Source organism: Sphaerodactylus townsendi, linkage group LG07 (genome assembly GCF_021028975.2).
Source record: "Sphaerodactylus townsendi isolate TG3544 linkage group LG07, MPM_Stown_v2.3, whole genome shotgun sequence".
In the NCBI taxonomy this organism is placed as follows: domain Eukaryota; kingdom Metazoa; phylum Chordata; class Lepidosauria; order Squamata; family Sphaerodactylidae; genus Sphaerodactylus; species Sphaerodactylus townsendi.
The window spans coordinates 24,583,535-24,605,488 of NC_059431.1; the positions used below are offsets into that span (position 1 = coordinate 24,583,535).

General features: G+C 42.3%; 1 protein-coding gene across 1 annotated transcript; it reads left to right on the plus strand.

Annotated features, from left to right (window-relative positions):
- Positions 1-885: 885 nt before the first annotated feature.
- Positions 886-21,156, plus strand: CCDC152 (coiled-coil domain containing 152). The gene is made up of 9 exons (XM_048504343.1): positions 886-916; positions 1,588-1,652; positions 2,640-2,745; positions 8,441-8,509; positions 9,927-9,991; positions 13,064-13,166; positions 15,087-15,214; positions 17,701-17,787; positions 20,919-21,156. Exons 1-9 carry the CDS (start codon positions 886-888, stop codon positions 21,039-21,041), a joined length of 777 nt encoding a protein of 258 aa, XP_048360300.1. The 3' UTR covers positions 21,042-21,156.
- Positions 21,157-21,954: the final 798 nt, after the last annotated feature.

The window sequence follows — 21,954 nt, forward strand, 5'->3', positions numbered from 1 at the left end:
TGGGGTACCCCATGTCCCCGGCGCACGCCATCTGGTCACGTGGGGGTGCAAAATCAGCACCCCACGTGACCAGTGCTGCCACTGCCGCCTCCTCCTTGCCTAGCAGCCATGGGGTGAGGGAAACTCGCCTCCCGGCTGCCAGGCAGCACAGAGGGGCCACTGCCATCTCCCTACCTAGCAGCCGGTGGGTGAGGTAAACTTGTGTGTTCTTCGTAAGCCCCCGCTCGATTTGAAAATCACGTGTTCTTCCTAAGCCCCTGCATGCGCACGACCACTTCACCACAAAACACACCTCCCTTCCCCCATTTGTGCACGCACAGATCCACTCACCCTGCTCCTGTTCTGCTGTCTGCCCCTCCCCCATTTCCAAAGACACTCTGTTGCAAAGTAGCCTAAAGCCACAAACAGCCAACGATTCAAAGAAGAAGAAGAAAATGTGCAGATCTTGCTTCAGTTGAGTGCAAGAGGTGGGATTAACAAAGGGTTCCCCAAACTAAGGACAGAGTAATAAAGGGTTCTATGGAACCCTCTAGAACCTCCTGAGTCCCACCTCTGCTGACAGCCCTGTACAAAATTCATGGTGCTTTCTTTCTCTTTCTCTCATACACAAATCTTGTTGTGACCCACCACAAACTGATTTCTGATTCTCTTTGAAGTGGAAGGGAGGATGTTTAGTTGTAGTGACAGCATAAATGCTACGTCTTATATTCATTTTTGTTGTACTTTTTAAAGTTATTTATAGCAGATTTCCCCAATGAGGGCGCAAAGTGGCTTACTACCTTGCTCTGTCCCTTTCCTTTTCGTCCTCACAAGAACAACACTGGCAGTAGATTTGCCAACAACCTGGTGCGGGGAAAGTGTTATATCCCTTTTGATAGAGGCTTAATGTGTGGATATGGGCAGCTAAAGACTAGAGGTAAATAAAATTATCTGATAAATAATATCCCATCAAGCTTCTATTAAAGGGATAAGATTTGTTTCTTCTGACTATTGGCAATCCTAACCCTGTCAGGTAGGTTAGTCTAAGAGAGAGTAATTGACCCAAGATCAACCAGCAAGCTTTTATTTTAGATTGTAATATCTAAATTATGTGTCTAGACATGGCAGTTGAACTGAGGAGAATAAAGCTCAATTGAACAATCAACTTAAAGAAATGAGGTATGGAAAACTGTTGGTTGAATATTTCCAAACTGGGGATTTTAAAAATACAGAATAGTAGTAAGATTACAACTGCTAAAGAGATTGAAAGTATTATGACCTCAATATTCACTATCAAAGATTATCAAATTTTGTTGGATGTTAAGGAAAGTAGTCATCCTAGTTTTGTTCACAGGAGGGGTTGGAAAATATAATTTAATAAGATTCTGTCAGTCACTACAAAGAGATATCACTGTTGTATTGGTGTGGGAAATATATTCAGTTTTGTCACTGAGATCACTCACTAGATCACACACTAAAATTAAGACTGTGACATGATGGAAACTCCTTGAGCCAACATTAATGAATAATTATGTTAACAGAGTTATAATTCTTAAATCTGTGTTTCTTTTATACAGAAAGTTCTTGAGTGATCTTGCAGATAACCAGGAGTGAAGAAAATGAGTGCAGTAAATCTGGATAAACTTTTAGATGATTTCTCTCATATAGAAAAGGTACCACTGTATAAAAGTAATATCAGCCCTTCAGTTTGCTGTGTCTTTGCCACGCTAATAGATTACTTTTTAGTTATTGAAAATGGTCTATCTCTCATTTTCTATACACTTTTTCAGATGTTACAGTTGTGCACAACAGCAGCTTGACCAACTGTGTGTAATGGAAATGTTTGTGACCCACAATCCTCTCAATCTGAACAGTAACTACAAATGGGATAACATATATATTTTCTGTGCATATATAGCTTAGATTGGAGAAAAAATGTAATTCATGCATTTAATAGAGGCATAACATGAGCAAATGAGCAACTGAAGCTTCTATGGCATGGAAGTAAATAGCATCACTTGATAATAGGACCCTTAATGTATGTGTAAAGTGACAGGAGGACATTGATTCATAGGGGTAATATGAGTCAGAGGTAACTTGATAGCACTTAACCCACACAAAATACCATCAAAGTGCAACCAACCAATGGCAGCCCAATAGGGTTTTCAGGGCAAAAGACATTCATAGATGGTTTGTCGTTGCCTTTTTCTGCAGAACCCTGGAGTTCTTCTGCATAACTCTTGTGTTCCTTGGTGGTGTCCTATTAAAGTACATCCAAGTTTAGCTTCTGAAATCTGATGACATTGGGCTAGCCCTGGCCATCCAGGTTAGGGTAGCACCCCATGAAGCCTCTGTTAAAAGAACAGAACTCTTTCCCCCTCCAGCATGTGTGAACACTAGATTTTTCCAGGGCAACACTGGCTTTGAAAATGTTAAATATGCTCATTCGTCTTGCTCATACAATGGGATTACTGATCATTTAAAGAAGATTGTGTGCTCCTGTTACTTCAGTCAGTATGATCCCATCAAGCATGACTGTGATGTCTGAAAAAAAGTGATATGATCATCATGGCCAACTATGGTTCACAATAAAAGCAAATTTTGAATGAAAAAAATGGAGCACATTTTTATGTATTGATAATCTAAACAATGTCCAACAGAAAATATCAGAACTTCATGCAGAAAATAACCTCCTGACTCTTCAGTTGGAAAAAGCAAACAAAATGCTAACCATCACCCAATCACAGGAAAAGTCAGCAAAAGAAGGTGAGTTACTTAGAAGTGTCTTCTTTTATTCCTGTATTTAATAGTGTTAAGAGTTTTGTATCATATGAAAATGATACACAACATGCTAAGCCATAACCAATATTTTATGAAGAACATATGAAGCATAAACATGTAAAGATTTTAAGTATGCAAAGAGCCAGTGTGGTTAAGAGTGGTGGACTCTAATCTGGAGAACCAGGTTTGATTCCCCATTCCTCCACATGAGCTTATCCAGTGATCTGGATTTGTTTCCCTACACATGAAGCCAGCTGAGTTACTTTGGGCTAGTCACAGAGCCCAACCAACCTCACAAGGTGTCTGTTTCAGGGAGAGGAAGGGAAGGAGTTTGTAAGCCCCCTTGAGTCTCCTTACAGGAGAGAAAGGCAGGTTATAAATCCAAACTCTTCCTCTTCCCAACACATTATGTTTGTATTTTATCTAAGCATTTACTGAGCTGATGATTATCTTCTAAAAGATCCTGCTCATGGTCTCTTAAATCACAGAAGTTGTACATATTAAAATATATGCCTCCTAAAGCGTTAGAGCTCTTCATAAAGTTAAATAAAAACATTGTCGGCTTTTCGTTTCAAAATGACCCCAAAGGTTCACAGCAGTGTTTTATAACTGCAGTCAACAAACTACTTATATTGGAGTGCTCGCCTGAGATTGTGCTCACCTGCTTATCAACCTGCCAAAACTGCTAAGGTCACATTTGATACACCTGGTGCTAAGAATTTCTCATGCCGCAAGACTCTTAATTGGGCAGCCTCTCTGACTTCTCCTGGAAAAGTCATAAGAGCTGCAAACAAAAATTTAACATCTGAAGTTTTCCCTTAGCATGCAGGGGGTCATGATTGTAAAATGCTCTGCTGCTGACAGTGCAAGCCTATGCACGTTTACTCCTAAGTAAGTCTCACTTTATTCAGTAGGCTTACTTCCAAGCATTCTTACGACTGCAGCTTGAATTACTGGCACTCAATCACTTTAGTTACTTTTCACATCTGTTAATGAAAACTTTGAACTTTGGCATTCTATATGAGAAATGGATGCAATAACAAATATTGTCATGTCTTCTTATACATGTGTCTCTATTGTAATATGGTATTCATTTAGTAGAAATTTATTATATATGTTTGTAGATTATATTAGGAACAGCCCAATGATACTCGAGCAATTAACAAAGAATTAAAGCAATTCAATATAAACTGAGTTCAAATCCATTAAGTAAAAGTTAGCATTTATGAATAGATGAAGCATTAACATGCAAAAGTAGCTTGTTATAGTGCAAAATTTATTTTTATTAATCCCCTTCCACATACCCCACTCCTGGAAAATTAAATGCCTGCTGAGTATTTTATGTTTTTATGGAATATCATTTATAAATTATGTTGGCTTTTTAAAGTTTCCTCAACTATAATCAAGTTTAGATTTGTTTTCTCATTAGGCCAGTAAAGGTTTTGGAATTGGAACTGGATTTGTTTTCCAGTCATTTTTATTCTTGTTTCACATGATTTCATATAGATATTTCTATATGGTGAAAAATAAAAATATTTCTATATGGTGAAAAATATTTCTATATTTTGAAAAATAAAAATATATTTTTAAAAAAGAAAAATTAAAGTCTTAGTCCTTCTTCTTCTTCCTCCCTTCACATGCAGAGCTGACCAAAAGCTTCCTGATTTCAGAAGCCTTCTGTCAAATGCCAGTTTCCCATTCCATCCAAATATGAATGCCTAGCATTTTCTTCCCCAGAAACCAGGATTCTGAACCAGGGAGGAGGTGGAAGGGAATATGGAAACAAGCCAGGGTTCAGCCTGGCACAAAAACCCCTTTGTTTGATTGTGAAATCAGTATGCAGCTGCTGATTGTGTAAAGGGAGAACATTTAATACTATCTGATCCTGGTGTATGCAGCTCTTCCTACTCAGTATACTGAAGAAGAATCAAGTTTATGTTTTTTTGAAACATGCCCTATTCTTCAAAAAAACATATATCAGCCTGATATATTTCATCAGTTGCTGGCAAATCCCAGATTTGTTACAATTGATGATGGTGTTTAATATTTCACTTCTGTGATGTCTATTGTAATTAAGAAACTTCTGTTCTTCCTTAGTGTGGAATAATTTGCTAAGAATTTCCAAGTCATGGCAATTCTTTCCTCAGGTAGAGAGAATTAGACTAGATGTGGTTGGATGTAAATTGCAGCTATCTACAACTTTGATAGCTTTGTTAAGTCAGTAACCTGTAAGTTGTTTTACTTTTTTGACATTCAGTCTGATCCTACTCAAATGTTCAGAGAAAGCAACCTTCCCCCAGTTCAACTGAATTTACTGCCAAGAACGTGTGCCCAATATTGCAGCTGTAGTCTAATGATTCCAAGAGCATATATCCTGCAGAATTTTGCTAATGACAACAGGAACATACACAAAGAATCATTGCATGAGCCTAAGCCCTATTACTTGATTTGCCAACCTCCAGGTGGTGCCTGGAGATCTCCTGGGATTACAAGATCCCTTGGAGAAAATGGCTGCTTTTGAAGATGGATATATTTGTCTTTATATCCCAATGAAATAGCTAGGATTTTCCCAACACAGAACTGGCAACTTTGCCCATTACACATTGTTGAAAGTTACATATGGCGCATGCAGAGCATTATTTACAAGATCAGGGTGATGGTTCTTTGGCTCAAAGTTCTATCATAAAAATGTAACTGTCCTACAGTACATTACCCAAAGTTCAAAATTCTGCAGTGGAATAGCAAGGAATACAGCCTTAATGTTAATATCCATAATTTATCTGACTGTTTCTCTCCATGGCACACCTTACCATGACATACTTGTGAAGATGTCAACCATAAATTTGAGCAAAATGTTATGAGATAAAACTACCAGACTATGACCACACAGCCTGTAAAACCCACAACAGCAAGCTAATTCCAGCTGTGAAAGCCTTCAACACAACATAATATATCTATTTGATTTTTATCCTTAGTATTCTCCATGGAACTCAGGACACCAGCATATATTCCCATTTTATCTCTCAACAACCTTGTGGGGTAGGTTTGAGTGAGAAAGAATGACTAGCCTCAAGTTAGCTAGTGCATTTCATAGCAAAGTTAGAATTTGAACCCAGGTCTCCCCCTCTGAAGTCCAAGACTCTGGCCCTTTCTGCACGGGCGTTTTAAGGCGGCCTGGGGACGGCAAAAACGCCGTCCCCAGGGAGCCATTCGCACAGGGGGTGCAGCTGCTTCGCAGCCGCGCCGCCCTCACGCCGCCCGACTGGCGCAAAGCCGGCATTTCCCAACCTCGCTCGGGGAGCGAGGTTGTTGGGAAACGCCAGCTTGGAGCCGCTGCCGTGCAAACGGCAGCGGCTCCAAGGCGTCCTCCCCCCCCACTCCCACCCTTCACTTACCTGGTCTCCAGCCCGTCACCGAGGCCTGGGGACACGCCCCCCTGCCCTGCGATGCACAGGGCCGGGGGAGCTTGTCTCCAGGCCTCGACGACATGCCGGAGGGCCAGGGACAAGCTGGGTCGGCCGGGCGACGGCGCTCCGCAGCGCCATCGTCCCAGCTGTTTCTGGGACCGTTCATGCAAACGGTCCCAGGGGGGTTGGGTCGGCACGGAATGCGCCGACCCAACCCCCATCAACGCCATGCAGAAACGGCCTCTGACTCAAGCTCCACTTTTTAAAGATTTAAGTTATAGATGCACTAAAGAGTTACAACTCTGTCAAATGTAACTAATGAAATTTTAGCAAGGAATCTTAAACGGCAAAAGCACGATAGACTGGAACAGCAATTTATCAGGAAATGGGGCAGCTGGAGCACATGTAAGGCCCCTTCCGCACATACAGAATAATTCACTTTCAATCCTCTTTTTTGCTATTCTGCACAGCTGCTAAGTGGATTGAAAGTGCATTATTCTGTATGGGCAGAAGGGACCTAAGAGGACCTTAGACTCAAAGTATTCCTTTCTCTGTGCTATCAGTACAAATAGTATGAAACCCTTAAGGATGAACCCTCAAAATTAACCATAATATATTTTTTTATTGAAGGTCTATGCTTAGATTATATCTTTGAAAAATAGACACTGGTCTTAGTGATCTGCACGGTTGAAGGTTGGCTGGATATAAATTACAGGCAGAAAATAATTTTCATCCCTTGAAGCATTCTTTAAATGACAGAGCAGGGCTTATAAATCATCAATTGTTTGCTAGAAATGAAGCATGATTTGTTAGGTTGTCACTGTTGTAATGCAGTGACTTTACCCATAAAGAAAAGATATGGTATAAAAGCACAGATATATTAGTTCAACAGAATTTACTGCACACTGATGCTTTGCAGAGTTCCCGAGGGATAGGCAGTACATAAAACAAATGTGCAGTATTTATTAATAGTGCAGAAAATACTTTCAATGTCGGGATTCCTTTTCTTGGAGCATATTTAAAATGCTGAAGTTTGCTATATGTATATTATTAAATAGCTAATGGAATGGTCTTCTGTTCAAATCAATTTAACATAATAATTGCATATCAACTATAGCACACCAAAGAATACACATGGATGGATTCCATCTTAGAATGTGGAGTTCCAATACGCTCACAAAATTTGTTCACCCAAAATGTGTCATCCTTTGAGTGTACATGAAGTTTGTCACTTTGATCATTAAACTCATTTTCCAAATATTATTAAATCATTGTGTTTTAATACAAATATTACCACAATCAGCCGATTTGTAACACTGAAGTTTCCTTTACATGCTGAATATGCAAAAATAAGAAATTATTAACCACACTGCTTTGACAATTGCCAAGACTGACATATTCAAATTGAGTGCTATCCTTGAAAATACTAGCGAAAATCTGATGCAAAAAAGCAGGCTGCTCTCAATCCCATCTAATAAAGAGCCTGCATAGTGTGGGGCAGAGGAAGAAATGGAGTGAATGGATCTTTTCATGGAAGATCCAGACAGCTGCCCCATTCACGGAAATTTCTAGTCACATTGTCATGCAACTGGGGATGGAAGTAGCAGGGAGAGAAAATGGGGCTTTATTATATCTTTGGAAAATGCTGTCATGCTATATGCAGTTCTGATAGGTCATGCATTGGGTTTCCTTCAACCCTATATAAAAAGGCATTTTGCATTTTGATATTTTAAGTCTGTGGGGAAAAGACAACATGTTAAAGCTCTCCTGGCAAATATGAGAATACCAGAGGTCCATCTTGTGTTCATTACATGAAACTGCAATCACTTTGAAATGCAGCAAACTTCTGAAAAATTCATACAGCTGTTTCATGGTAGAGGAAAGTGCTGTTCAGTCACAGCTGACATGGGGACCCTGTAAGGTTTTCAAGGCAAAAGACATTTGGAGGTGGTTTTCCATTGCTTGCCTCTGCAGGGGCTAAGAGAATTCTGGGAAAACTGTGGCTGCTGAAACCAGTTCTCTAGATTAGAGTGGGCTGCTCTTAACCACTACAGCACCGGTTGTTAAGTAGCAGGCGCAAACTTATTCAAAATGCAAAAGCAGCACTTAAAAATCTTTGAAGATGCAACAGGTAGAAGTCCAGAAACCATATAACATGTTTTTATTTAATTGCATGAAAGTATGCCCACTGTCATGGGCATTATAATAATGGGCTTATAATAAATAGTTGTAGCGATTTTTTTAAAAAAATATTTTTTCTGTCTTTATAAAAGAATGTGCTATACTTCAGAACATGGTTAAGAGGCTACAACAAGCTATTGAAAACCAGCATAATGTGAGAGGTAATAAAACAATTTTATTTTGTGTGTGTGTGTGTTAAGTGCCGTCAAGTCATTTCTGACTTATGGCAGCTCTAGGATCCCAAACTTCCTTGTTCAGGTCTTGCAAACCAAGGGCCATGGCTTCCTTTATAGTATCACTCCATCTCTTGTTGGGTTTTTCCCTTTTCCTGTTGACTTCCACTTTTCCTAGCATTATCATGTTTTCCAGTGACTCTTGTCTTCCCCTAATGTGACCAAACTACAATAATTTTGGTTTAGTGATTTTAATATTAGGGACATTTCAAGCTTGATTTGATCTAGAACCCACTTATTTGTGTGTGTGTGGGGGGGGGGGGCTTGGCAGTTCACGGTATCTGTAACACTCTCTTCCAACACCACATTTTGAAGGAATCTACTGTCTTCCTGTCCGCTTTCTTCATTGGTTGATTCCCCACTTCAAAAATGAAACTAGATACAAACCAGGTAGGTTTGAGCACATGCCTTTTGAGCATGGTTTCAAGGTCCCCACTGCAGCTTCTGCCCCATAAGGGGCAGCAATGCAGCAGCCATGCAGGAGTATCCACTGTCGGCGAATCAAACACGCGATTAGCTCAGAGGCTATCCTGATTGGCTGCTGCGTTGTGCTGGGGCGGGAATTTTTTTTATTTTCAAACTGACGGATCCACGTCTCTGCGAGCATGCGCAGATACGTCAATACAATGATCCGACGTTTAGCGTGTTGCCTTTTACTCAGTGGAGCAAACTGGCCCCACATTGTTTTGTTTAGACGTCGATCTTTGCACCACAAAATTTCTTTTTAAAGGGCTGTGCGCGTATCGCGTACAGCCACTGCTTCCTGATTAGACGAAAGGCTCCACGTCACTACCAGCAGTGGGGAAAATGAAACCAGATTCACCCCCAAAATTCCCCACCGCTCCACATCCAGCACACATTTTTTCAAAAGGTCTACTTTCTTCCAGGTTCTGAAATAATGCGCGCTGAGGGGAGGGGGAAGAGCGGCAGAGACAGGGTCAATCCGTTTTCAGCGCTGGTGTAGTGGGGAGTTCTGCTGGAAACCTGGATATTTTCTGTGACGAGCACACATCTAATCATGAGTGGGGAATTGACCATTGTCCAACTTTTACACCTATACATAGTGATGGGAAATCCTCTAGTGTGAATTATTTTGACCACCTGTGACATATCCTTACACTCATGAATCTCTTCTAGCTTCTACATGGCTGCCCTTCGCCGTCTCAATCTCTCTGATTTCTTGATTGCAGTCTCCCTTTTAGTTGATGATGGAGGCAAGGAATAGATAATCACATCTATGTAGTAGCTCAAAAAGTCAAGATCTATTAGTCCACAGATTTAAAAAATATAAAAACATTTGGAAATGCATCTTCCAGATCGGATTTTTAAGATTTTCTTTATACAGATGAAAATGAGAGGTTGAAGAACACAGCCTGTATGTTAGAAGAGAAAGTAAAGTCTTGCAAACAGGTAGGATTGTGCATTGTGTCTATATTGAGCTATTGTTTTTGTAGGATACTGACTCTGAAATATGGTTTCCAGGGAAATGTCCTCTTTGATGTTACTGGGATAATTCTCATTATTGTTCCCACTGCCATTAGAAATTGCTGCAATTGATAGGTGTCTAAATAATGTTCCCACTTCTTTGTCTACTGATCTATCCAAAATGCTTAATAAATATGCTTCTGCCTAACATTTGATTTTTCTGTTCAAAACATTAGAAATCATAATCGAGAGCAGATTTGGTCCCATTAAGTTTTCTGTCTTGGTTGAGGCTCACAATCTGTCTACCTACTCATCCCAAACACTTGTTTCTGTGTGCATTTGCCATGAAGGCCATCGTTAATGGCCATACAATGTATGTTGTGTCATCGTAGTAGAAGAGCTATTATCATAGTAAGAATGAACTGGAAATACTTCACAGTTTGAAGGTATAGTTTGGAGACAGATCACATATACTGCATGCATAAAATCCAGGTTCACTCAAAGGCGTAGGCAGAGAAGAGGGTTTGACTCAGACCCTGGAGAACAGCCAATGAGTTCACTTGTATGAGGCCATTTCATTTGTTCCAACGTTATTTTTATTGTTCTCTGCAGAGTTCATTGAAAGTTCTACACAGCAAACAAATTCAGTCAAAGTATTTGAGGATGTTGCGGTTTTCCGATCTGTGTGGTTGTGGTCTGATAGTTTAGCTCCTAACATTTTGTCTGCATCTATCTGGCATCTTCAGAGGCACGTCATGGGGAGATGTTTTTCTCTACCAAACCACAGCCAGGAAAACCCACAACAGCCAGTTGATGTGATACCAAGAAATCTACTATTGAATCTTCCATAGGGTTTTTTTTCCCTTTTGTTGTAAGCTGTTAGTCTCAGAGGAGGCAAAATGAATTAGGGCTACAGTGGTGGTCATAGGGAGTTTAACCATTTCGGGAAAATATACAGGCCATAAAGGTCAAATTACATTTGTCAGGGGATGATTTTGATCAGGACAATAGTAGGTAGAAAGGTTTAAATCCCTCCAGCACTGTAGCTTCAGTTTAATTCAGGTCAGAGGCGTAGCAAGGGAAGAAAGGGCCCGGTGCACTGCTGCGTTACCTGCCCCTGCCCCACCCCGTAATGCCCCTGTAACGCCATGCCATGCCGCAGAGCGCCCTCACCACGCCCCCACAGCGGTGCATGCCTAGTGCGTCCCCCCCACCTCCTTGGAGCTATGCCTCTGATTCAGATGCTTCCTTTTGGCTACTATTAACTTTGGCAATTGGTCTAAGCATATTATGGAACTAGAGCTGGCTTGAGAAATTCCAGGATATTTGGAAGTAGAGGATGGAGCAGAGGTGTAGCTGGACCAGAATGCGTCCAGTGCACACTCTGGCTTTTTTGGGGGCCCCACAGCTTCCCCCCCCCACGGCAGCCCCCTGTGGCAGCCCCCCCACGGCACCCCACTCCACTTACTTTTAGGAAAGGAGCAGGCTGAAGAAGCCTGCCTGCATTGCCTGGGCCTGGTGGGAACTACATTTCCCAGAAGCCCCTGGGAAATGTAGTTCCCACCAGGCCCAGGCAACGCAGGCAGGCTTCTTCTCTGGGATGTTCCATTCCTAAAAGTAAGTGGGGGCACCGTAGGGGGGCGGGGGGCACCATGGAAGAGGGGCGGGGACCACCGCGGGGGGAGTGCGGGGGGCCGCGGGGGTGGGGAGATTTTTCCACCCCCACGTGACCAGAATCGGTGCGCCCAGTGCATTGCGCACCCCCTGTCCCCTGGTGGCTTCGCCACTGGGATGGAGTCTGGAATGGAAAGGACCTCCTTGAGATATGCTAACATAGAGTCCACCTTCCAAAGTAGCCATTTTTTCCCAGGAGAACTGATCTCTATCAACAAGAAGCAAGTTGTAATTCCAGGAGTTCTCTAAGCCTTGCTCAGAGGTTAACAACTTTAAGTAGAACTATGCAGCACCTTGTCCCATGCGAATGTTCTTTCATTGCTCATCCACATGTCCAGCTGGTAGCTCCAACACATTTTTTTCATTCTCTTTCAAAGCTGCCCACAAGTAGAATAAACACTTAGTCAATGTTACAAGCTATGTACTGGTGAACAAATGTCTCATATTCTCAACAAGCAAGATCAGGAGTACAAATTGGCCCGAGCGTTCCATCCAGCTAATCTGTTTAGAGGATAAAGACACCACCACCACCACCACCACCACCACCACCACCACCACCACCATCATCATCATCATCATCATCATCATCATCATCATCATATTTATTTATTTATTTACTTACTTACTTACTTACTTACTTACTTACTTACTTACTTACTTACTTAATTATTTAATAGACCGCCCAATCCCCGGAGGGCTCTGGCCGGTGTACAACAACAACAATACAACATGGGGTCTTTTGTGCATTTACCATTTCTTTTTTTCCCTGTGGTTTGCCATTTGGAGTATGTGGTTTGCCATTTGGTGTGGATTTTTCCTGTGGTTTGCCATTTGGAGGGAAGTCTTCAGATGTGAAGCGTCCCCCAGCCATGTGGATCCACCCTTTTTCCCATCTCTCACTTCCTTCTTCTGTCTGTTGGAGGAACTGCTGGTGGGTGGGTGGGTGGGTTAGGAGAGCCAGGACAAGCGAGAAAACTTGGGGAAAGTGAAACACATACAGGTTCCTTTCACTTTGCCTGCAAAGCTGGGGGGCGGGGGGAGTCATGCTTTGGCAACCCAAGTGAGAGTCTGATCTGAGGTAAAGTGAGTTCTGAAGAGGCTAAAATGTGTGTGTGTTAGAGATCACTGTGAAGCAGACCACAAGTTCAATCAATCTCGATGGGATCGCTGCAAAGCAGACCATAAGTGAGTAAATGGCCTCTGTCTTGCTCAAGATCTCCCAGAGGATTCATGGCTTTCAAAATTAATTTTGAACTGCCTGTGGTGTTATCTTAAGTTTGTTCTTAATCCTATAGTATGTAAGTGAATTTTGTGACCACAGTCTCTGATTGATATATGTTGCAAAGCCTATTGTTCCAAACAGTTGTTCAAACAAATTCACAGGAATATGAAAGTCAGCTTGACAGACTTGTAAAAGAACTTGAAAGCAAGGAAGAGGAGCACAAGTTTGAACAAAAGAATACTCGCTGTGAAATGAACAAAAGACGTAAGTCAGCACAATTCACGCACGATGCATGTGAGATATGCTGAAATTTACCACAGCCAAAGCAAAATCTTCATTGTTATCACTTAACTCTTATTCACTAAGGTCATTAGTCTGAGAGTACATTTCGTATGGTGTGTGTGTGTGTGTGAAGTGCTGTCAAATCATGATCAACTTATAGGGAGATCCAATAACATTTTCAAGGCAAGAGATGTTCAGAGGTGGTTTGCATGGCAATCCTGGTCTTCCTTGGTGGTCTCCCATAACAGTTCTATCCACTAGCCTGGGTCATGCATAACCTACCCAACAGGCTCCAGCTGCTTGGTAGTAGAAAATGCCATTTGTTTGTTTGTTTAATTCCCTCAAGTCACAGCAGACTTATGGCAAACAAACAGAGTTTTCAGGGCATGAGACAAACAGGGGTAGTTTGCCATTACCTGCATCTGCATAGCAAACCTGGACTTTCTTGGTGGTCTCCCGCCCAAATACTAACCAGAAGATCGAACTAGCCTGAGCCATCCAGATCAGGTTTCATAGGATCGACCTATTTTTAATATCAATTCCGGCTCTAAAACAGCACATTAACAATTTGTGACCTGCAAACAGATTTAATTGTATTTGCTTGATTCGGCTTCAGCAAGACGGGTAGCCTGTTTTTCATCTGTCCCATGTACAAGCGTAAGGAAAGCTGCTGGAAACCTGCTTATGAGGAAGATGTTGGAGACCAGTCCAGATGTGACAGAAGAAACTGTATTTGCTCATGTGTCAGCCTCACTGGTGTACAAGGAAGGATACAAGAGGTTTCGTTTGGAATATCAAAAAGAATGTGCCTAAGAGGTGCTCAAATCTGCCTCTCCCCTCACTTCTCCATGCTCCATTATCCCAGGCATTTTTGCTCCCAGCCAAGCTCATTTCTGGTGTATGAACTGACTCAATAAAAAAAAAAAACCCTTCAGATACTAAAGAGGGTACAGCTTGGATACATAAACCAGTAGGCCTTGAAATAGAGACTGGGCATACACTCCCAATTGGCCTCCCTTCCACGGACATTTGGATTGGTAGTAGAAAGTGTTGTCCAGAAGCAGCCAATTTATACCGACTCCTGTGGGATTTTCAAGGCAAGAGACAAATACAGGTGGTTTGCCATTGTATGTCTCTGTGTAGCAACCCTGGATTTCCTTGGTGGTCTCCCATCCAGGGCCAGCCTTGCTTAGGTTCGAGATCCGGCTAGCCTGGGCCATCCAGGTCAGAGGTAAATTCAGATTAGATTATTTCAGCCATGATGAAATATATATTTAAATCACAGTAGTAACGACAAATTCCCACTTGTTTTGGGCAAAAAATATATACCTAATGTACAGCTTGTTTAAGCAATATATTAGTCCAGTTCTGCAAAAAAAACCCCAAAACCTGCAGGATTTTTACATTAAAAATAATAGTCTCTCTTTAAAAAAAGAGAATAAGTGGTTTAAATTCACAGCTACTTATCACATTGGAATCTGCTCAGGTTATCCAATAAGTAGGGTGGTGTGTGGTTTCTGGGCCGTGTTCTCCTGACGTTTCGCCTGCATCTATGGTTGGCATCTTCAGAGGATCTGATGGTAGTAAAGCAAGTGGAGTATATATACCCGTGGAATGTCCAGTGTGGGAGAAAGAACCATTTGCCTGTTTTAACAAGTGTAAAGGGGTGCAATTAGCAAGCTTGATTTGCATGTGTTGAGTGAGTAGTGTTTTTCAGTACTGGTAACCAAATTTTGTTCATTTTCATGGTTTCCTCCTTTCTGTTGAAATTGTCCGTGTGCTTGTGAATTTCAATGGCTTCTCTGTGTAATTTGACACAGTGTTTGTCAGAGTGGTCCAGAATTTCTGTGTTCTTTGGGTATCCAATGAATGTTACTGCAGTACTGTTGTCATTTTGATCAGTTGAAACAAAAGAGGAAGAACACAAACAGCTAATAGAAAAGAAAGATCTGGAGATTTCAGAGTTAACCAGGCAACTGAGAGTTCAAGAAAAGGAAAAACAGAATGAGATCATCAAATTGCAAATAGAGGTACATGCTATAGAAACCTACAGTGTTATTGCTAAATGAAAAATAGAGAATGTAAGCTTATAGCAGTAGCCTTGTGTATTATATCAATTCCACTTGACTTCAATGACATGCACAAGAGTCCTCCAGTAGTGTTGGAAGTGAAGGACTTTGTTCTTTCCCTTTCTCAAAAGTGGGACTATAGAGAGACAGAGAAATAAATAGCTCAGGATCTTGTATATCCTTTCTTTTACTGCTTTGCTGCTATCCCTTTGATGTACACATTGCTTCAGGGAATCTTCCTTTCTTCTGGCTAATACCTTCTTTCTTTCTTTCTCTTCTCCATTTTGCTACCATGAGAGCAGAACATGCTTCCCGCATCTACATCCATCCTGCTTAGTTAGACTGTTGGGAATCTCAGTTGTGATTAATATATCACATTTCTTATAAATGCAGAGTTTTCAATAACGAGACAGAGCCAGTTGCTTAGTGTAAGTGAAGTTTACTAACTACAAGATAGGGTAGGGGAACTTGGAGGCAAAACAAGAAAATATCTCTCTAACTGGCTAGCTTCATTAGCCAGCCCTCAGCTTGACTATCACATGGCTAATAAGCTACTACACACACTGAGCATGTGCAGAGAGCAACAAAGAATATATATACCCATTGTCTACATGCAAACCTGCATGTATTCCATGCCAGGTCTGCTTGACCAATAGGGATCAATTATCTGGTCACTGACTTCTGATGTCACTGACTAATTAGTAGGCACAAAATTAACTCCTTCATTACTGGATTGTGTGACTGGCACTTGCCAAATACTAACATAGACTAAATTAGAATCTTAGGCCGTTTCCGCATGGCCATCGAGGCGCCTGCACGCCGGCAAGAATTCTGCCGGCGTGGAGGCGGAGGCCGTTCGCATGCAGGCATGCGGACGGCCTCTGGAGAGGCAGGCAGATGGCAGGCGGCTCCGCATGGAGCCGCCTCTTCCCCCCTTCCCTGTCCCATTTACCTCTCATGTCGCCGTCCTGTGGGCCTCCTCAGCCCCGCCCACGCTGCCCTCCGACCTCCAGGGGTCGGAGGACAGCGAGGGAGGGACTTAGGAGGCCAGCAGGACGGCGACATGAGAGGTAAATGGGAAAGGGAAGGGGAAACAGCGTGTTCCTGGCGGTGCGGTTCGCACCGCGCCGCCGGGAAGACGCTTTCCCCTCAACAACAACCCTTTAAAGGGTTGTTGTTTAGGGCGGCCTGACGCCGCCCTGGGGGAGGGGGAGCGCAGTCAGCGCCGCCTGTGCGAACGGCGGCCTGGGGGCGGCGTTTTTACCACCCCCAGGCCATCGTTTTTGGCCCGTGCGGAAAGGGCCTTAGATCTTGTTGGTATTTGCAAGTGTCTGTCACAGACCAACTACTACAGGGTTAACTGTTTGTATGTAAAACGGTTGTTTAGGTCACTATTTTATTCAGCAAGGGAACAAAGTATTAGATATTTTATTTGCTTACAGCCCAATCTGGGTGTGTGTGTGTGTGTGTGTGTGTGAGAGAGAGAGAGAGAGAGAGAGAGAGAGAGAGAGAGAGAGAGAAACTTGTGGAGGTGGCGTACGCCCACACTGGCGGATTTGCCCTTCCCAAGGCACTAAGGACCCATTAGCCTTTTATAGACTCATCCACCCACTACAATGAGTCTAGCAGCTACTTTCAAAAGGCCTCTTCTGAACAGGTCTACTTGGAAGTCCCATTTTATTGCATAGAGCTAACACCCAGGAAAATGTCCTTAGGCCTGCATTCTCAGATTCTTGATCTGCATGCAGAATGTATAGGGCAAACTTTTCTGGTAAAGTTCATAGGGCTCTATCAGGCTGTTTTATTTCAGCAACCTTTCTCTGACGGAGTTCTGACTACTTTGATCTTTGTTTTGAATCTGAGGTAAATTGGCTACTATTAGGTATAGTAGCTTTTGATGTAATTTCTGAGCTTTCGATGCAATTTTAATGAGCTTTCATTGTGTTTTAGGGACTATACTGAACATCACTTTGAAATGGGGTATAAATTTTTGTAAATAAATCTGTAATAGCCTCATGTTGGTCTTAGTTTACTTCCACTCTCATCTATGGGTTGTGATGTTTTAAAAAGTACTTTCAATGCCAGACTTATTCTGCTCTGTATGCCTCTTTTATTATATTTCTCAGATGGCAAGGAACAGAGAAAACTAAATATTGGTGTTGAGATAATTTGCTTTCTTCTGCTTTGTCCAATGGAAATATGTTTTTATTCATATTCTAACACTTCAACATCTGATCCTGTGTTTTGTCAGATTTTGAAAAAGTCCTGACAGGAACTCAGTAGAAAATTTCTTAATTAATAATTTCTTCTAGCATGATCCCCGCCACCCCCACCCCAAAAAACTTATGGCTTTCAGTCCCACTGAAATCTAGTAAGTAGGCTGTTCCCTTATCAACATATTATCAACATATTAACATTTTATCAACATATTAACATTTTTATTTCAGTTTGATGCTAAACTTACACAGCTTCAGAAAAGAACACCCAAATCACGTCCTGATCCCAGTGCATTACCTCAGAACATATACAGACGGGTATGTAATTTTCAGCACTCTCTATACTTGCCAAAAGTTAGTCTGTATGTGTATGCCATTGGATAATGTACAGTAGTGTCATTATGCTTTGTCTATTAATGGTGTGCCATATCATACTTAGGATGGACCAACAACCCATACTGAGACTCTGTTCTGTAAGTAGAACAAATCACTCCAGTCCAGTGATCTTTTGGTGGAAGAGAGCAACAGTGACCTACTTGGAGGCAAGAGTGGCAAACCACTTCTCAGTTCACTTCAAAAGAGGGAGCTGATCCAAATGTTTTGCACTGAAATGAAGGTAGCCATTGTGCACACATGGACCTCAGATGAGGACAGTGGGGTCTGCAATTTTCATCCACTATACAATTCTCATCTCTTACATGTGCAGTGTCTGTGTGTCAAATTCCTTGGAAGACTGTCAATATTATTTAAAGCAGAGTAGCATCTTTCTAAGCCTAATGCCTTTGATGGACTAAGGCAGGGGTTGGCAACCTTTACCACCCAAAGAGCCATCTGGACCCGTTTTCCATGGCCCTGAAGATCTACTGAGCCAAAGAGGCGGCTCCACATGGAGCCGCCTCCGGTTCGGCCCCTCCATTCACCTTTCCTTCCAGTGCTGGAAGGCAGAGGCGCCGGGCAGGGGAACCCCCTTTGCCCGATGGAGCAGGCAGCCGCCTGCTCCGTGGGGAAGAGGGGGGATGACAGCTGCAGGGATGGCAGAGGGGGGGATTACGGCTGTTCTGGAGGGACACACCCACTCTACCCTCCGACCTCCAGGGGTCAGAGGGCAGCATGGGCGTGTCCCTCCAGCCCTCCAGAGCAGCGCTGGAAGGAGAGGTGAAGTGAGGGGACACGAAAAGCGGCATCCTCATGCACGGAGATGCCTCCAGTTCGGCCCCTCCACTCACCTTTCCTTCCAGCGCTGCTCTGGAGGGCTGGAGGGACAGGCCCTCTGACCTCCACAGTATAAGGCTGAAAGAGCCACAGTATAAGGCTGAAAGAGCCATATGCAGCTCTGGAGCCGCAGGTTGCAGACCCCTGGACTAAGGATACAACTTTGTTAAAGATAGCACTGATTATGTACTACTGTTTAACCAAGACTTTTGGGAATGGCCTTTGGATGTACCATGAAAAGATCCATGGTGTGACTTAGTTGAAAAGGGATGATAGTGGCTGCTAAAGAGAGTCAGGTCCAATTCCATTGGTCTTCTCATTTGGACCAGTTCCATACCATAATTTAGGTTGGTAGGTACATGTCATGCCTTACAAATTCAACAGATGTTCATATGCCTCAATTAGGACCACCCCACTCTCTCAATGAATGGCAATTACATCCATAGTTCATAAATTATGGTATTTTCAAATAATCTCTGTACTCTTTTCCATGGAAAGATTAAAGTAGAATTGTGATCCACCACTTGCTTGACCTTCTTTGTTGTAGAATGTTTTGCTTGGATCCTGGTGCCCATCTAGTTCTGTTTCTCCCCCACTGCCACCCCATTTAAATGCAACAAGAAAAAAATAAAAAAACTCGCCCTCACAACTTTGTTGGTGATTGAGGAATAGCCCAGGGAGAAAGACGACTGCAACCAGGTATACATTCGCTATGTGGAATCCACCAGTGTCTTCAGGCTCTACATCAGAGTCTTCTGTGTCCAGGGACTGGCTCATAACATAATCATTCAATGTACTATAAACACTCTTGAGATCCAGCATGGTGTGGCAGTTAAGAGCAGGTGCGCTCTAATCGAGAGAACTGGGTTTGATTCCCCACTCTGCCACTTGAGCTGTGGAGGCTTATCTGGTGAACCAGATTAGCTTGTGTACTCCAACACATGCCAGTTGGGCGACTTTGGGCTAGTCACAGCTCTTTGGAGCTCTCCCACCCACCTCACAAGGTGTTTGTTGGGGGGGAGAGGGAAAGGAGATTGTAAGCCCCTATGAGTCTCCTACAGGAGAGAAAGGGGGGATATAAATCCAAACTCTTCTTGTTGTATGAGAACCGCAAAGGATTGCGAAGAACTACAACTGGACCTTGATAAATTAGGTGAGTGGGCGAAGAAATGGCAAATGCAGTTCAATGTAGCAAAATGTACAATGATGCACATAGGGGCAAAAAATCCAAACTTCACATACACGCTACAGGGGTCAGTGCTATCAGTCACAGACCAGGAAAGGGATTTGGGCGTCTGAGTTGATAGTTCCATGGGAATGTCAACTCAATGCATGGCAGCTGTGAAAAAGGCAAACTCTATGCTGGGGATAATTAGGAAAGGAATTCATAATAAAACTGCAAAGGTTGTCATGTCCTTATATAAAGCAGTGGTGCGACCGCACTTGGAGTACTGTGTTCAGTTCTGGTTGCCACATCTCAAAAAGGATTTTGAAGAGATAGAAAAAGCGCAGAGAAGAGCAACAAGGATGATTGAGGTATTGGAGCACCTTCCTTATGAGGAGAGGCTGCAGGATTTGGGAGTCTTTAGTTTGGAGAGGAGACATCTGAGGGGGGATATGATTGAAGTCTATAAAATTATGCATGGGATAGAAAATGTTGACAGAGATACATTTTTCTCTCTTTCTCACAATACTAGAACCAGGGGGCATTTGTTGAAAATGCTGGGGGGAAGAATTAGGACTAATAAAAGGAAACACTTCTTCACGCAACGTGTGATTGGTGTTTGGAATATGCTGCCACAGGAGGTGGTGATGGTCACTAACCTGGATAGCTTTAAAAAGGCTTGGACAGATTTATGGAGGAGAAGTCGACCTATGGCTACCAATCTTGATCCTCTTTGATCTGAGATTGCAAATGCCTTAGCAGACCAGATGCTCGGGAGCAGCAGCAGCAGCAGCAGCAGCAGCAGCAGGCCACTGCTTTCACGTCCTGTACGTGAGTGCCCAAAGGCACCTGATGGGCCACTGCGATGGACTCTGGTCTGATCCAGCAGGCTCTTTCTTATGTTTAATAATGCACAGAATAAAAGAATATTTTTCTCTTAGGCCGCACTTTAATCTTTCAGTGGAAAAAAATATAGTATTTTTCAATTGGCAGAAGCATTTTCATTGTATTTACACTGACTCAGTTTTGGGTTTTTAAAGAGTCATAACACTATTTGCTTGAATTTCTATAGAAGCTTCAGCACTTTCAGGAAGAGAAAAACAAGGAAATTGAAGCTCTCCGCAACACGATCAGAGATTTAGAACAGCGGCTCAGCAAGGATCAAGATGTCCGCCCAAGAAAATGGAAGATTTGAGAACTCCTTGAAAACAGTATTAAATGTGTGTTGAGGAAGAAAAGCAAGTGATGAGGCCACACAGGATTGTCAACTTTCTTTTCCCATTTATTAAAAATTCCTTTTATCAATTGGACCAACAGGCATAAGAGTCCACTTATATTCCAAGCTACCTTCATACTTACAAAGCACTTGTCATAAAAGAATTCAAGTTTCATAGGAGCAGATTTCCCTATTAAACCATCAATAACTATAACAAGCACATTATAAGCAAATTCCCTCTGCTGAATGCTTTCTTTCGTCTCTAAATCCTTCGGAACAACAAAAAATTCAGTTCATTTCAGAAATGTAAAGGGTAACAATGAAAAACAGTATTTCACTACAGAGATAGAGAAGTGTTAATAATCTGTTGCAAAAGGGGTCAAAATTGGGCTCTAAAGTGACAAACCACGGATCAACAGAAATCACGGATGGCTATACTGGTTCTTACACCTGATCAACAGAAATGTTTGAAGCCCTCATCCTTAAAAGAGATCTGATTGCTGCTGCTCCATACTATGTTACTCCTCCTCACCTCCAATCCACCTGTGATCCTTAGCTCCAGTGGGACTACTTTTAATTTTAGAAACACATACTTTAAAACATTACAGTACACAGGTTAGTTAACTTGCTAAGAGCCTTCCAGTGCAGTCCGAAAAAGAATGACAAACTTCTAAGCCCAATGACTTCAATGGATTTAGAAAGGCATCACTCTGTTTAGGATGGCAATGTTCATTCTTACACATAGGTACAAAATCTATTTTGTTGACACTACAGATCCCAGCAGAATTCCTCGTAGGTTGATATCATAGTGTTTGAAACACTGCTTATGCATTTTGTTCACTGTGGCTCTTTTTTAGTGGGGGGGGGGGGAGGCCAATTGTTTAAATCTTTC

Coding starts and splice junctions, on each gene's coding strand:
- CCDC152 (XM_048504343.1), top strand. CDS start 886: ATGTGTGGATATGGGCAGCTAAAGACTAGAG. Junction 9,992..13,063: donor AAGTAAAGTCTTGCAAACAG/GTAGGATTGTGC, acceptor ACAAATTCACAG/GAATATGAAAGTCAGCTTGA. Junction 17,788..20,918: donor CTCAGAACATATACAGACGG/GTATGTAATTTT, acceptor GAATTTCTATAG/AAGCTTCAGCACTTTCAGGA.